Raw genomic sequence first — 17326 nt, 5'->3', positions numbered from 1 at the left:
AATATAACAATGTGCACATATGTATGAAACAACATTTAATTTTAAACGTTTGTATATAACACGCAATTATATAATAAAACCAACAAATTTATATTACCCTCACACCAAGCATAATTATAAATTGTTATTATTTGTAATAAAGCAATAATATATTTTTTTAGCTTATTACTATTTATTTTACTAATTTTTTTAAATGAATAAATAAATAAATTGACTTAATTACATAAAAATAATTATAACAATTTGTAGCCTCTTATAACTTACGTATATACTATGTAAATATTTATGGAACTGTTGCAAGTACATAGAATACATCTATATATATATATATATATATATATAGATATATATATATATAGATATAATTATGTATTTTTTTACACAATATATAAGTATATGTTACAACACAGTCACATACATAGGATCTTAAACGCCACTCGTGCCAGTAAAGCACAAAGTTAAATGAAAATATGATCTAATAGATTCATCCTCAAAACCTAACATAAAATTTAGCAACGATGCTACACATGTAAGTCAATAAAATTCCTTGTAAATAATAAATAAAAAATAAAACTCTTCTATTTGATCTATGTATCGATATGTGCTGATCGGATTATATTATTTTTCTTTCATTATTTACAGTGATGAATTAAAATGAGCATATATATATATATTAATTTTTCTTTATATTAAAATACATCTTATCCCTGTTGATCCGAATTCAAATTAAAATTCTAAAATCTTTAAGTAAAAGTGATTATGAATTTAATTATAAATGATAACATTATATTCATAAATTATAAAGAACATTTAAAGTAAAATACACATTTACGATTTACAATTTAATTTGTAATATTTAAAAAAAAAGTTTTATATATATTCAACTGTCAACATAAAACAAATTAATGATTATAGGAAAATCTAATATACGTAACATTAAAATAGGGTGGAATGTATAGGTATATTTGAAATTTACTTTTTTTTACTAGATTAAAATGATTATGAAATTGGTGGTTTAGAAAAGATTAAAATTGTATCTAATTTACCCATATTTCAATATATATACAAAGTTTTATATAAAAATTTAAATTGAAAAATAGTGTCTTTGGATTGCAAATAAATGAAGTTGTTATAAGAAGTAATAGTTGACTGTTTTCGTGGTATTATAATTAAAATCATGAACTAAAATGTACATTTCCTGCAACAATCAATTATATATAACATGCAAGAAATGTAATTTTTGGTAAACTTTGGTTTAATTTTGAATAAATAGTGAATAGTTCTGTAGAAAGTTAAATTGAAATCAGTCATTCAGTTTATGCAGTTATGCATAATAATTTTAGTGTTGTTAAATAAATATAATATTTTTTACTATAAGTTAACCGTAAATCGAAAATCACGACATTATATGAATATTTGATATTTTTTCATTTTTTTTAAATTATACTGGAATGATTCGAAACAAATATTTGCTTTTAAAGCTAGAAACCTTGCACATATATACATTACATAAATTTACGTTATGTAAGTATTAGGAAATTATGTTAAAAATCTAATAAAACATCATAAATTATATGTAATATGTGAGACATAACAATATTATTATCTAGAGAAATGTAATAAAGCATTATATATGCTTTGAAGATCCTCAAACAAACAAGCATGTTAAATTCTATTCAGTAATAAATAATTCAATTTTAAATAATGTTTCTTTACAATTTATAATTAATATCTGTCAAAAATTAAGTAGAACATTTTTATTAGCAATTTTAATTTTTCGTTTTGAAGGATTTTGATAAATAATTAAAATAGTTAACAATTATAAATTTAATTTAAAAATTAACGTATATAAATCTAAATATGATGATAAAATTATATAAGAATTACTCTATGTATTCTAAAGTCACTTTATGTGGTGCAATTTATATGCAAATACTTATATTCACGACAATCTTCAATATTTAATTTATACTTAGAAGGCACAAAATGTGAAAAGTACAAAAGACATATGAAAAGTCGTTATCGACGACATATGGCTCTGTAAATATTGTTATATGTAAAATTATATTATAAGCACTTTCCTATATAGATATTTTCATTCTATTTTGAAGATATATATACTTTTTTGTATCCATAAGTAACCAAGCCTTCTTTTTATACTAACATTTGATCCCATAATTAATTACGCTTATAGAAACATTGCAAGGCTAAAATTAATTTTTTATTTGTAATATTTGATTGAAGATATTGCACGATTCATTATAAAATAATTTTTAATAAGTGGTACCATAACAAATAAAAGTTTTATCAGAGACTACAAGAAATTTAACAAATAAAAATATTAATATACTAATTTTAACATAAAGAACTGTTCGATCTACTCAATCAATGTACAATACAGCATCTTACAGTTCATTATTTTTATATATGTATAATTGAAAATATTGGAATATCTTATAGTTTATATATCTTCTTCATTCTAAAAGATATGACATAATATATGCCTATATGTTTAACTTATAATAATTAAACATTGTTATATATATATATATATATGAGTGTGTACATGTGTACATATTTTTAAAACTGGAACAATAAATATAAGTATGCATGTAATTCGTAAGTTACACATGTATACATATATGTATCTATATGTAGATATATTTTCTTTATATATAAATAAACATTCGTTTATATATGTGTGTGTGTGTGCTTGTATATATATACACAGACACATATATAGATTAAATCATTCATAACCATGTGTATATAAACTAATAGCCACATAATAGCCTTCAAAAATTGCAATATTGTTGGCTCGAAAGTCTATTTTTTAAAATCATGCCTTTGTGAACACACTCTTCTATAAACAGCATTACATACGTGTAAAAATTATGTGATGACTTCTTATCATTTAAAGAATAAACAACAGCCATTTTATTTAGAGCTGTTTGTGAAGTTCAAACAACAGTTTTATGCACTAGCATACAGCATTGCGGTATTTTGGTGCAAAGTCTCAAACCTTTATATAATAGTAGTTTTTTTAGTTACACTATTAGTCTAATAAAGTCTTTGGTTAAATAGTTAATTACTACATAAAGTAACTGTTTCAGGTAACATACGGTCAACGAAGTAACAAATATTAGCTGATTCAGCTAATTCCAATCAACTCCATTATACTGATGTGGTCAAAAACATGTGGACTGTCATCTAATGATTAATTGAAATATGAAATTTTTGCCCATCTCTTTTGACATGTTACATAATTCAAAAACTACTTTTGGTTATTTCTCGACATTATTTGGTATTAATAGATTCGTTTCTGTACCATCCAAGTATTTAGCTAAATCCTATAAAAATAAATAATAATGTATATATAAAATTATTCATGGAAAAAAATCATTATAAATTAATTTGTAATAAAATATATTACCTGAACAGCAATTTGTAAAGGTGTTAATTCGCCTATAGAACAATCATCTCGCATACTAGTAGCTCGCAACAGTTTTGAACAAGGTTTGCCAGTAAAAAGAATAAAAAGTGCATGAATCGCTCTTCGCTGTGTCAATTCTATGTGACGATGTTGATATCCAGCTAAATGTCGTCTATGACGAGATGTCGTTGGAAACCATTTTTCACATAGATTACAATATCTTTTATGCCTTATTGTTGACTGTAGGAATATAAAAACATTATAACTCAAAAATACTGTACTTTTGTTATTTTTAAATACATATTTTAATAATAATGTTTTGTACTTTAAATTATATAATGATAAAACATATATTACCTTTTTATGATAAGCTAATTGTGTAACAATATCATTTACAGTCATATCATATTCTTTTGCTATATATTTCTTGTTATCATCTTTTTTATCATTTGATGCTAATACTTCTTCTTGCAAGCATTTTAGTATTTCATTTTGAGTAGTTACAATCTCTTGATTTGTTATAACAGGCGGTGATCTTGAACTATCTCTATCTGAACTTCCATCGAAACTGAAAGCGATTTCTGGTTCTAATATTGGCATATTATCTTCTCTTTTACTGGACTGATTAAAATTTTTATCATCTTCAATTTGTACATCTTCATTATCGGATGTCGTTTCAATTTTAGGATGAGTCATATTTTTTTCAACTTTAACATCTTGATCTTTATCTTCCACTTGATGAGTATGACTACTTTGACATATTGAGTGTTCATTCCCATCTTCTTCCGATATTTTACGATATTTCGCATAAGTTGATATATTTTTATTTGGCACAGATTGACTGTATCGTTTAAGAGTTTTCAATGATATTATAGGAGAATTGTGTGCAGAAACTAAAGTACTTTGCACATTAACATCAGTATGTTTTATATCTTTTTTCTCTGTACATTTGGTAATTTGTATAACTTTATTTATTACTTCATTACAATTCTTTTTTCCTATCTTTTTTATATTTGATTCATTCGCTGATTCTTGCTGATTTATTTTATCTATTTCATATGTATGATGGGTAGTAACAGTCTTAAGAAATGTTTTTGTATGACTACTGGAAGTAAGACAAGAATCTTTATTGTTTTCTATAAGTGATCTCAATTTTGATGTATTTTTTAAAGTGGTGTCATTTTTAGACATAGATAAACATTTTTTCAGCATTTCTTTAGCAGCCAATACTTCCTTCATAAGTAAATCATTACAACAAAGGTTCTCACGAGATGCAATTGTCGTTTCCATTGTATGATTCTCCAAACTGTCATGTGTAAGAGTTGATATTGATAATGAAATATTTTCTTTGCTAGATAGTTTATTTTTTTCTGCAACTTCAGAGCTTTGTTGATTACTATTAGCAAGTGGAACATTTTCATTTGTATAATTTTTTAAATCATTGAAATCTTGTAGTTTTTTATTTAGTTGCCATGCTCTTAGTTGTGTTTCATTAAAATGTTCAGAATTTAACTCATGTCTTAGAGGAGATGCTACTACAGAGTCGATATTACTATCTGTAACTTCTAATTCTAATTCAAATTGAGTAGGTATAGCATCTTCTGAATACAATTGTTCGCTTTCCTCATTACTAAGGCTGTTATTAGGTTCTTCTATTCCAACTTGATTTATGTCTGGAGAAGCTGGCAAAATTTCTATTGTTGATTGACTTTCGTCCGAGGAATCCAATTTTATAACTGAACAATCATGATCTGCAGAATCATCTGTTGCAATATCAGATTTCGAAGGTTTTGATTCAGAGTCATTATTTTCTCTAAGAAACTTATTATTTTCATTATCATTATAATGATTCAAGTCGTTTTGCGTGATTAATGGTATTTTACTTACATTATTTGTAGAATTAGCATTAAAATTTATAGTACTGAGATCACTATTATCAGCATTATTTTTTAAGTTAGGGTTATTTGTTATATTTGAAGTATCTGTTTTTATTATCGAATGGTCCATATTATCTGTATCGTCTGAATGTTTACATAAAGATTTATCTACAATATCACCAGAAACACAAGATTCTTCTAGATATTTATCATCTATGTTCCATAGATTTTTTTCAAATTTGTACTTGCTAATTGATTTTATAGATAATTGGTTATGTTCTTCTATTCCTTGAAGAATAGGTGTAACTTCTGTATCAGATAATTTGTTATTACTATAATTATAATTTAATTTTCTACTTTCCTCATATTTCATTGGACACAAATCCGATACAGAACTTGATTTATATAATTTATTCAATTTATTATGTCTTTTATCTCGAAATATTCTTCTTGATCTGTGTGAAGAAATAATATCTATACATTTTCGTGTTATATATGCTTTAGATATTCGGCAGTATTTTAGGTCCTTTACCATGTTATCTAAATGTCGAGATCTTTGTAATTTAACTTCTGGTTGCCATTTAGAGCTATTCATTATTGTATCACTACCACCTTCACTAAATTCACATTTAAATTCTGCACTCGCAGAGGCACGTTTGATTATAACCTTTGGAACCTTTTCTGAAATGCAGGGTAATAATTTATTTTTTACTTCACGTTCAGACACAGACGAATTATCGTTTTGCTTCAATATTGATTCAATTATATCTTCATGTTTTTGAGTAAATTTTATTTCATTCTTATCGCTTTTATATTTTTTCACCGCTATATCAACGGTTTTTACGTTTGTTTTTTTTCGAATAGATTCCATAGGTAAAATGATTTCTTGAGGTTTCTTCAGTTTTAATTTAGGAATTTTCTCTTGTTTTTTTTCTTCATTAACTATTGACATTTTATTGGAACTAGTCTCATTTTTAGTGTTCGAAGTATCAACTTCCATCACTAATAATGAAGATTCTGTTCGTTCATTTTGCATAGTTGTTGCTTCAGTTCTTATTTTCTTTATTTTTACTTTAGGAACAATTTTTTTCATATGTTTTCTTTTAAAAGAAATTTCCATATTGTCACCTTCAATATTCCTTTTCGACGATTTGTCATTAAATTTTATTTTCATTTTAGGTACTCTACTTTTATTTAAATCATATTTGTGTAAAGAACTTTCAGAATCACTGTCACTTCTTTCTTTATCTTTTTCATTTTCAATAATAAAAGTAGAATGTTTAACTTTACTATGTGCAAAAGAAGGATACTCTGATGATGTTTCTAATATTTCTTTTGCAACAGATGTTGTAGAACAGGATCCAGTATTTCGGATTATCATTTTAGGTATTTTAGGTTGAGAAGACAGTTCAGGCTTTGAATTTGTGTTTGTTTCATTTTCTTCAATGATAGTTCTAGAAATCATTTGTATATTTGCATTGCAATCTGATGTAGAAGAATAGTTTGCATTAATATATGCAGTAGTAGTAATATCTGGAGGGGATAAAGAACGCTCTTCTTCTACTTTATTGTTTATATCGTTTGTTGGAATTTCATTAATTACATTTGTATTTTTTTCTAAATTTAATTTTGATATATTCTCCAATTCTGGGATATTACAAGCTTCAATATCACAATTTCTTGACTGTTTTGAAGACAAATATGAATTACTATTACTTTTATTTTCAATACAATATAAATTGTCGTTTAATTGTTTTCTTTTTAATTCTTTTTCTATTGAATTAATTGTTTCTAGACTCTCTTGTGATTTATTTGTTATATCTGATATATTGTAATTTTGATACTTCGAAGTATTAATATTTTCTTGTTTTAATGATGATCCTTCAACAATGTCTATTTCATTGACATTATTTAGTGGAAAATCTTCATCTTTTATTATATTTTTGGTTTCTGAATTATCAGTGGAATTTAACGAAAAGATAGAGTTCTCAATATTTTTCTTCTTTGTACTTTTATCTTTATTTATTTTTTCAATGGCATCAATGTTTTTATTACAAATAACAGACTCTAATAAAATAATTTCATCTTTGTTTTGGCCCATATACATTGGTTCAGATTTTATTTCTTCTTCTCCAGAAAAAGGAATATCATATTTATGGTCTGTTGTTATGAAATTATGATTCTGACAATCACTGTTACTTATTTCGTTAAAAGAAGACTCATCAGTTTCCAAAATAATTTTAGGCATTTTCGATTTTTTCATCTGTGATAAATGCATAGATTCTCCATGAATTATATGCACTTCACTATCGAAATTACTAGGACTAATTATATCACTTGCCATAATTTCTATTTCATCATTTTTTAAACAATTTGAAGGTAATCGTCTCCATCCCTTTTCAGAAATAATATTATTGTCAGTGTAGAAAATATTAGCTTCTGTAATTTGTTGATTTAAATTTTCATCCTCATTACTTTTAGATACTTCGTTCTGTAATGAAAAATTCGTATTTTCTATTTCACCATTGCTTTCATCCTGATATTCTATCTTTTCTTTTTGTTTAGTACTATTTAATCGTTTCAAGGAATCCGAACATTCTACATCTAATGTTGTTGTGAGAAGAACATCTTTTTTAGAAATTAAAATATTCTCTTTTGCATATCTCAAAATATTCCTTGTATTATCAAATTCTGCTTCAAAATTTGTATTACTTTCATCAGAGCCTATTTCACATTTCACATGGAAATGCTCATAATGTCTCTTATATTTGGATATCTCAGAAGTAATTGGTGATTCTGATTTTTTTGTAACGTTTGCGCAGATATTTTCTGATTCTAAATGAATAATATTTGGATCAATCTTCTTTTCATTAAAATATTCTAGATCTTCAGAAAATGAATTATGTTTCATAAGATTATTAGTGTAATGTCTTTTGCCTTTAAAACGATCTTCTTCTAAACACAATTCCGAGGATTTAAGTTGATTTATATTAGGCTTAAACTTTTTCTTCTTTAATTTTATAATAGAATTTGATTTCTCACTTGTTAATTCATTACTTTGGTTTAAAGAACATTCAGTAACTGATTGATCACATATTGCATAAGGCACAATTGACTCCTTAATTGTATCGCAGTATTTCAATTTAATATCACAGCTTTCTGTTGAACTGGGTTTTTCTACAAAGCTATCAGTAGATTTATGCAAAGAAAATGTATCATTATGACTATTTTTTTTAACAGAGTTATTATTTCTTGTATTGTGATACATGGTATATGCTTCAGTTACTCCTAACATCTCTGCTTTTCTCATATTCTTTTCTTCCGAATGAATATTACTATCAAAGGTATCTTTTAACTTTTTTTTATGACTTTCAAATTCTTTTGTAGACTTATTTTTAAAATTATCTTTATGAGTACTACAATTATCCTCATTACCATGTTGTTTTTGTTCCTCACATTTAAAGTCAGAAAGATCTTTATTGTACTCTTTATTTACTTGACTATCAGTTGTACTATTATATTGTTTTTCTATTTTAGGGTAATAATGTTTTAAATCTAGTGCTTGATGTTTCATAGAGTGAATATTTTGTTTACTATTCTCATTCTTATTAGAATATTCAGAAAAACTTTTATCAGTTGATTCACTCCAAGTGATTTTTGTATCATTAGATTCCAATGGTTTCCTTTCTTTATAATTATTTATATCTTTTTCCTTTTTAACAGAAGTATTCATTTTTAAATGATTGTTATATTTATGTGGTGAATATTCTTCTACAGTACAATAAGCTCTTTCTTTATTTTCCAGGAATAAAGTTTTGGGATTAGGACTATAAGTTATTTTTCCATCTTTAGTTCTATATACAGGAATTTCATTTCTGTTATTTGATTCTTCTATATTAGTAAAAATAGGATTTACATAACCACTAGTACTTCCATATAAATCACATTCTTCTAATGTCTGATTTACTATAGGAGTTATAGAACGTCTCCATTTTCCTGGCTCATTATCATTACTTTTGTTACTTTCATTAGAAAATAAGTCGAAATTTGTAAAATCAAGTTCTGCAAATTTTTCGTTGTTCATGTTATCAGTTTTAACATGTATTGTTACGATATTTGGCATATCATCATTCTTATCGGACGAACTATCGTCTTCTTCATCTTTTTTATTTTTATATTTATATGAAACAGATGATGGATCTTTCATTTTATTTTTTTGCGTATTATTCATTTTTAATATCCGTTCTGTATTAGCATTATTTTGCATACAATTTACGTTAGATGTAGCACAACTGTAGATTACATTAGAAGGTTCATTTTCTTGGTCAATGTTATTAAGTAAATCATTCATTTTAGGATAGCATAGACTTTCATCTTTTGCATCATTAGGTTTGTCGACTAAATTCAATGGTGTATGTTGTTTCTTTCTTTCATTGGAAGTATTAACGGATGTAATTTCTTGATCAATTTCTGTATAGTTATTATCTCCCATGGAATTCTCTGATTTACTCAATATATCCGTTGATAATGTTTCTTTTCTTTTTGAATATTCTTGAGGTAGTGTATCTTCTTTATTTGTTGGTACTGTTTTATTTCGAACTATTAAACTAAGAGGTTCTTCTTGTTCCTTCATTATATTTTTCACACTTTCATAACAAATATCTGTACTCTGACATCGATTGTGATTTATAATTCCATCAATTTTACAACTTCCTTTTTCTGTATCTAATTTTCCATATATGTCATATTCTTTTATATTTGATAAACAAGTACTCTTGCTACCGTACACAGAATTATTTGATTGATCAATCATTTCACTATCCACATTTATAGACTCTTGTTGGAATAACTTTTCTTTGGCATTACGCTCTGCACACAATACATTTATTTCAATTTTAATTCCTTCAGAGCAACTATTTAAATTTTCTTTTTTTTTATCTCTCAAAGTGACTAATTCTTTGCATATATCATTATCCGTAAATTTTAAATTAACATTTGTAACTTTAATTTCAAAATCAGAATTTACATTTTTTGTTGTGAAACTTTTAGAAACAGTATATAGTTGTTCTTGTTCTGATTTTTCGGAAGTAATAGAACAAATAGTGGTCGTAGAAGATGATGGTTGACTTGAATCTACTTTATTCTTTAAATTTGTATTCTTCTCTAATGCTTGGGTATCTTCTATCGCAGAATCACACTGTTGAAATTGAGTGCCTGTGTATCGTGATGTAGATCTTTTATTAAAATAAGTATTTCCTATATGTTTATTGTTATCAATGCATTTATCAAGATATATCATGTCATTGTTTTCTTCCATGTATTCATTAAAATCGTGTTTTTGTGTATTATTGATAATGTTAACTTTATCAACATTAAAATTCTTTGGGGATTTCTTTTTCTCTGATATTTTACTTTGGTTATGATCTCCCTGAGAAACATTTGTAAAATCAGCGTTTGCATTTATTTTGCAGATTTCGTCACTCTTCTGTAACTGATCATGTACCTTTTTAGAAATAGATATAGATTTTTCTTGTTTTGCAAAAATATGTTCATTATCTTCTTTTTTATTTATTGTATCACTTTCCAGTTTAGTATTGTTTTTAGTATCTAAGATAGAACTTTTTTTATGTGTTACATGGCCAGGTAACATTTCTAAGTTTGTTAAGCTAGCATTATCCATAGAAGATGAATGTACGTCAGAATCTTTTGCAAGTTTTTGATGTTTAAACTCGTTTTGAAGATCTTTGGAAAAACCTTCTTTATCTTTTTCTTTACTTGCGCAAACATTTTGAGGACTTTTAGAATGTAATTTATTATTGGTTAACGTATCTAGACATTTTTTCTGTATTGATACAGTATTTATATTTTGTAATTTGTCAGCTCTAGATGTATATATGTTTATATTTGGAATGGACAGAATATTTTTAATATTTGATGAAGTATTTTTTTCCATGTATCGTACTAGTGTGTGTCCTTCTTCTACATTCTCCCCTGAAATCAATGATATTGGACTTTTATCATTAGGAATGTCCTGTTTTAATTTAGTCGCAAACAAGCATTTTGATTGTTTCCTTGTTTCAACATTCATTTCAGGACTTCTATTATTATTTTGAACAGTATTTATCATATACTGCTCTTTATTTTCACTTGATTTGTTTTTTAATGTAGATTGAGATGTTTCAGTCACTGTTGTTGATATTTTATAATTTATAGGTTCCGAAGGATCTTCAATGCTCTGAAATTTATTACTATTGATTTTTTCGACTTTTGTATTCTTGGAGTTTTGCATAGAATTTTTGTGCATGTCAATTGGTACACTTTCTGATTCATACTCATTTGTTGAAGATTCACATACATCAGAAGATTTTTCATTAAATTGTTTATCTATTTTTGTTGTATTCATTATAATTGAATTTTTATTAGAACTGGTTTGCAATTTATTGCTTCTACATGCTTCAATAACTTCACTTTTGGATGAATTACCAGTTTTGTTAAAATTGTTCGAAGCTATAGAATTTTCAAATGCATTAATACTATTGTTATTAGATTGATTTGCTTCTTCTAAATTAAATTGAAGTAAAGTATTTTCTTTAGAAATAACAGTATCATTTAAATGTTCATAGGATCCAATTTTAATGGGAGAATGAGTAAAGCTAATTATTGGACTATTTTGTATAATCTCTATAGGATTGGAAGATATAGAAGACTCACGTCCTGATGGTTCTTCACTGTCTGAATGAATAGGTGTGTTTAGAGTAGTGGATATTGGAGTACACTCAGTTGTAGGCAAATCAGGTAGACTGATATCATCTGTGTTATGTGATTCTTCACTTGTGAAACTATTTTGCTTTTGCAAGTTTGTAGTTTGTCTATTTAAATTATTTTTTGATACTGTTTCCAAAGCATTTAACTCTTGATTGGTATTCTGAATTGAAGACTTTCTATCTTTCTCAGACAAAGTATCATCGGTGGTATATGTATCTTTATTCAAAGCTTCTATATTTGTAGAATTGTCTTTCTTATTATCATCACATTTTCTTATTTCTTCTTCTAAATTTACATTTTCCTGATAAAATGGTATTGAACTTTGATGTTCTAAGGTTTCTATAATTTGATCATTAGATACCTCCAAAATATTATTTATTTGTACATTATCAACTATATGTATCGTTGGAATGTCATCAGTACTGTTGGTTATACAATGTATTATATTTCCAGATTTTGTAATATCTTTATTTCTATATTCAGTTAAATTTTGTAATGTCTCAGTACTCTGAGAAGGAGAATCTAAAGATTGTGAATACTCTTGTGTCACTTTATCATGTTTTTTCGAACAAGTGACATTTTCTTTATTTACATTCACATTATGAGGTATTTTCGAAGCGTTGTCAATGCTTTCATATTCTACAACTACCAATGATGTTGAATCGCTTAAGACAACATGTGGCAAATTTGTATTTGAATCGTCTTCATCTTCTGATGCATCCCAATTTGCTAAAAATTGTCGAACATCAAGGTTTGGCTTATCAGCAAAATCTTTTGATGTTTTCTCTTGTTCAGTTATAGTATCAGCATTACTTGAGTTTATGCCATCTCCTGTACTTTCTTGTATTTTAAACTCAGTTTGTTCGCTACATTTTTGTATTAAAAGCTGGTCTTGATTTTGAAAATCATTTTGATACAAAGATGATGAATGTTCTTTTGGAGAATGATTAATTGATTGTTTAGGGTGTAGATTATTTTCATTAGATAAATCAGATGGACATAAATCTTGTTCTTTTCCATGTTTTTCTAAATGTTTTGAATCTGCATTCAATGTATGTTGTTGAGTTTTTGGAAAATTATCAGATAAATAAGTAGGGTTTATTAAAACTCCATTCTGATCAAATTGCAAATTTATAGATGGAATAGTATCAACGGGCGTTGATGCAATTCTTACAGGATGTTGAACTGCTGCTGGATATCCATGTGACTGTTGTAATTTTAATATTTCTCTATATCTAAGAACAGATTCTTTGTATTTTGGATGTGATTGATATCCAGGTATCCTTGTAAATTCTCTCAAATGATTTTCCATAGAAAATCTTTGCATCGCAATTTTTTGCTGATAAGAGTGGTATCGCGATGAAGTACTATGCACAGGTGTAGATTGCATTGCAGCAACTTGTTGTGAATTATCAAAAGCTTTTTGACAAGTACGTGGAAATTCTGTTGGTACGTTTCTTATAAATTGTGCAGCGTAATAAGAATTCTGGGTAGAAGGTGTAATATCTACACTGTCATTTAAAGTGGGCACAGGTTTAGGTAAAACATTACCTGTCGCATATTGACCTTGTTTAGCATTGTATTTTTGTTGTGTAACATAATTTTGTTCTGGATGTTTAAAAACAGTTGCATCTTGTAAACCCATATTATTTGTCTTTGAATACTCTTTCATAGGATAAGAATATTTCTGACACTCTGCTGGATAATTGTAATTTGAAATTGGATAATTTTGTATCATTCCTGATGGACCTGAACAACCTCTAGACATCGTAGAATCCTTATTATATTTATATTCTGGAAAGTTTCTTCTATGATCCGTATTAGGAATAATAGAGCTTAACATTTCCTTATTTTCAAAGTTATCTTTTCGAAAATTATGATCACCGTATTGTCTATTATCTGCTTGATATCCAGGTAAACGCATATTTTCCCTATATGGTGTATTAGATTGATAAGTTCCAAATTTATCCCATTGTTGATAACCTATATTTGTATTTGGATTGCAACACAGAGCTTTACAAGGAATGAAAGATGAAGGTCCTTGTCTTACAGAAGATGTTGCACACATATTATTAGTTCGTGACCCTATAGAAGTGACAGGTGCATTTATATTCATATTGGATCCATTTAAATGAGAATTTTGTCCAGGAAGCGCCATATGACTATTTCTGTATCTGTAATCATCATTAAATGTATTCATCGATCCATTTCTCATATCAACCGGAGCTTTTACATTATCCATAACAGAGTTTCTATTAACCACAGGACCATATTGTCCAATATATCCTTGCATTTGTACCACTGATGGCATTGCAAAGTTATCAGTATTATTTGAGCTATTTGAAGCATTGTTCATAGGTGGAAAATGTCTTGTACTGAAGTTGGCTTCATTTTGGTATTTTTTATAGCCATCAGTATTAAGAGCATTTAATGAAGATGGACTACCACTAGACATAAATGCTAAACGATTTGCATTCACATTATGATCGGTTGATGTTGTTTCACTTAAATTTGTCTGCACCGAGTTGTATTGATGCCAATCCGAAATATTTCCACCGTAGTTCATTGTACATTTTCTTTTTGCTGATATGTTATAAGATTTTCATTCTATTTATATAAGTAATCGTTTGCAATTTCCTGCATAACATCTGTAAATATAAATTAAATTTATATATAATTAATAAAAAAGAATTACTTCTTTTTTTTACAATAATAATAATAATAATAATATAGTAGTAGTAATACCCCACTGATTACTTTTGATTATAAAAATAATAATGAATTCAAATATTCCATATATCCATTAAATAATTTTTAGATTATTGTGTGTGTGTATGTGTATATAGCTCCTTTTTATAGAATACTTCTTATTCCTAGTTATATTTCCTTAGCCTCCACTTATGTATTCATATAAGTAAGTATAATACTTATTTGTATATGCATATGAATGTATGCATAATATACATGTACATATGTTATCGTTTTTAAACTAAATTTATTTTACAATATACTTTACTATTCTATTTTCCATTTTATTTAATTAAATGCATTTAAAACTTCTATCATTTTTAATAACTTGTACAAAAAAAAGTGATCTACTTATTTATTTTTTCATTTAATATTGCAGTTGACTTTATAGAATAAAAAAATTAAACTATGTATTTATTGCTATATATAATAAATTAATGACATAAAATGTTTTAAACTTCAACGTTTATTAATGGAATTTAACCATATTGCTATTTTATTGAAAATTATTACAATTTGAAAAATAAAAATGTATAAGCGACTTGTTTACGTACGACGCAACTGTCTAATTCAACTCCCTACACAGACCTTGAAACTGAAACTTTACATAGTTCACACATATTCTTGTACCAACGAACCATTACAATTGTTAAAAATTTATATAAATGCACTTTAATGAATTTTTATACCTGCACACATTTCATATTTCTAAAGTATAAAATAACTATAACTATTTACGTCTAATGTAACTTAAAATTACCTGCGATAACCACTACGTTCAACATGTTCGCCATATTGAACACGACTACATAAAAATTATATTATGCGCCCTCTAATATAATAAATTTTTTTAAGTCATAACAAAATTAATGTACAGTAAACAGCAAATATATAAAGAAATTACATATATAATATATATGCATATAAATATAAACTACTCAACTAAAATAGAATTGTATATAAATTTTTTTTAATTTTAAAATTTCTTTTTCCATTAGTTCCCCTGTAGAAAAATAGATAAACAATATGTTCTATATATGCATATCAATGTATGTTAAAATATGTAATTTAATTTTATAAAAATATAATCAACAGATGCCTATGAAGATATTATTTTTCATCAATAATTCAATGTTTTTGTTTTTTCCATAAAATTAATTTTTAAGTAAAATTTGAAGTCACAAATAATTTTTCTGTGATAGCCAATCAAATGCGTATTACATTTGTTAACCAATCATATCACAGAGCTCTTGGTGAGCGCTTATGAGCATCACATTTTTCAATTTCAATCATTGCAATAATATTTATTAATTTTTCTGTTTTAATAATATGATAAAAAATCATTTTAATTTGAATATTGTGTAATAACAATAATTATAAATATTTATTTTGTTTAATAAATAGTTATTTACTAACGTCACAAATGATTTTTCGAACATCCGGTAATAATTTTACGAACACATACTAGTTCTTTCGTATGGACCTTCGATCGGAGAAAGAACCTAAACTTTCTGTTTAATAAAATCTAAGAACATCTGATTTTAAATAGGTAATCATTTTTTATGTTTGATGAAATTATATTCATGTTTAAATTTTGATTAGATTTTATGTAATATTTTTTTTGGTTTTCTTTTAATTTTTTGTGATAAAATATATTTATATTTTTATTGTTGAGAATGCATTGTGTGTATTGACAATATTGTAAACGGTTTTATCTTTTAATTATTTAATTTTATTTATAATATAATTATTTGTTAGGTTAACGAGAGAAAATACATGTTATTTTTTAAATTAATGTTTTTACTAAATCAATCTTTCTATTATGAGTAAATATAAAAAATAATATATTCATTGATCTTTTGAGGTTAAAAATGGCCAAATCTTCTGAAAAGAAAGGAAAAAGTGCTATTAATGAAGTAGTGACTCGTGAATATACAGTCCATCTTCATAAACGACTTCATGGAGTTGGATTTAAAAAACGTGCACCAAGAGCAATCAAAGAGATCAGAAAGTTCGCTGAAAAACAAATGGGTACACCTGACGTAAGGATTGATACTCGTCTCAATAAACAGTTATGGTCTAAAGGAATTAGGTAAATTTTCCTCTTCATACAACTAAATATTTGTCTTTTTAAAATCGTTGCCAAAATAATACTTCCTGTTTAAAATATAAATTGGATAATATTTTATTCGATAAACAATTACAAAAAATATTTTTCTGTTTGCAGGAACGTTCCTTTCAGAGTTCGTGTTCGATTAAGCAGAAGAAGAAATGATGATGAAGATTCCGCTAACAAATTGTACACACTTGTAACATATATTCCTGTAGCCTCATTTAAAGGCCTCCAAACAGAAAATGTTGATGCAAGTCAAGATTAATATCTTTGTATTAAATAAATAAATTAAAAAACCTATTAATATTTTTAATTATCTTTTTATTTAACGAATATGATATAACTTCTGTGAATAATATGTAGAAACTCTGTGCGTTGTTTTTTTTTTTT

General features: G+C 26.2%; 2 protein-coding genes across 2 annotated transcripts; one reads left to right on the top strand and one right to left on the bottom strand.

Moving 5' to 3' along the window:
• Positions 1–2560: 2560 nt before the first annotated feature.
• Positions 2561–15632, bottom strand: LOC106784017 (putative histone-lysine N-methyltransferase 1). Its single transcript, XM_014743093.1, has 4 exons — positions 15584–15632; positions 3791–14723; positions 3434–3673; positions 2561–3350 (listed from the first exon to the last, which is right to left on the bottom strand). The coding sequence occupies exons 2-4, from the start codon at positions 14639–14641 to the stop codon at positions 3285–3287; spliced, it is 11157 nt and encodes a 3718-aa protein (XP_014598579.1). The 5' UTR covers positions 14642–14723; positions 15584–15632; the 3' UTR covers positions 2561–3284.
• Positions 15633–16259: 627 nt separating this feature from the next.
• LOC106783980 (60S ribosomal protein L31) lies at positions 16260–17246 on the top strand. Its single transcript, XM_014743018.1, has 3 exons — positions 16260–16372; positions 16688–16915; positions 17051–17246. Exons 2-3 carry the CDS (start codon positions 16695–16697, stop codon positions 17199–17201), a joined length of 372 nt encoding a protein of 123 aa, XP_014598504.1. The 5' UTR covers positions 16260–16372; positions 16688–16694; the 3' UTR covers positions 17202–17246.
• The last annotated feature ends 80 nt before the right edge of the window (positions 17247–17326 follow it).

This window comes from Polistes canadensis, unplaced genomic scaffold (assembly GCF_001313835.1).
Source record: "Polistes canadensis isolate GaletaPanama2010 unplaced genomic scaffold, ASM131383v1 scaffold_28, whole genome shotgun sequence".
Taxonomy (NCBI): Eukaryota; Metazoa; Arthropoda; class Insecta; order Hymenoptera; family Vespidae; genus Polistes; species Polistes canadensis.
This window is presented reverse-complemented; position numbering and strand designations above follow the sequence as displayed.

Excerpts from the sequence above, each read along its gene's own strand:
- LOC106783980 (XM_014743018.1), top strand. The coding sequence starts at position 16,695 with ATGGCCAAATCTTCTGAAAAGAAAGGAAAAAGTGCTATTAATGAAGTA. Across the intron at positions 16,916-17,050 it reads TTATGGTCTAAAGGAATTAG|GAACGTTCCTTTCAGAGTTC; the intron begins GTAAATTTTCCT and ends TTCTGTTTGCAG.
- LOC106784017 (XM_014743093.1), bottom strand. The coding sequence starts at position 14,641 with ATGAACTACGGTGGAAATATTTCGGATTGGCATCAATACAACTCGGTG. Across the intron at positions 3,674-3,790 it reads AATTAGCTTATCATAAAAAG|TCAACAATAAGGCATAAAAG; the intron begins GTAATATATGTT and ends ATATTCCTACAG. Across the intron at positions 3,351-3,433 it reads CTTTACAAATTGCTGTTCAG|GATTTAGCTAAATACTTGGA; the intron begins GTAATATATTTT and ends TTATTTTTATAG.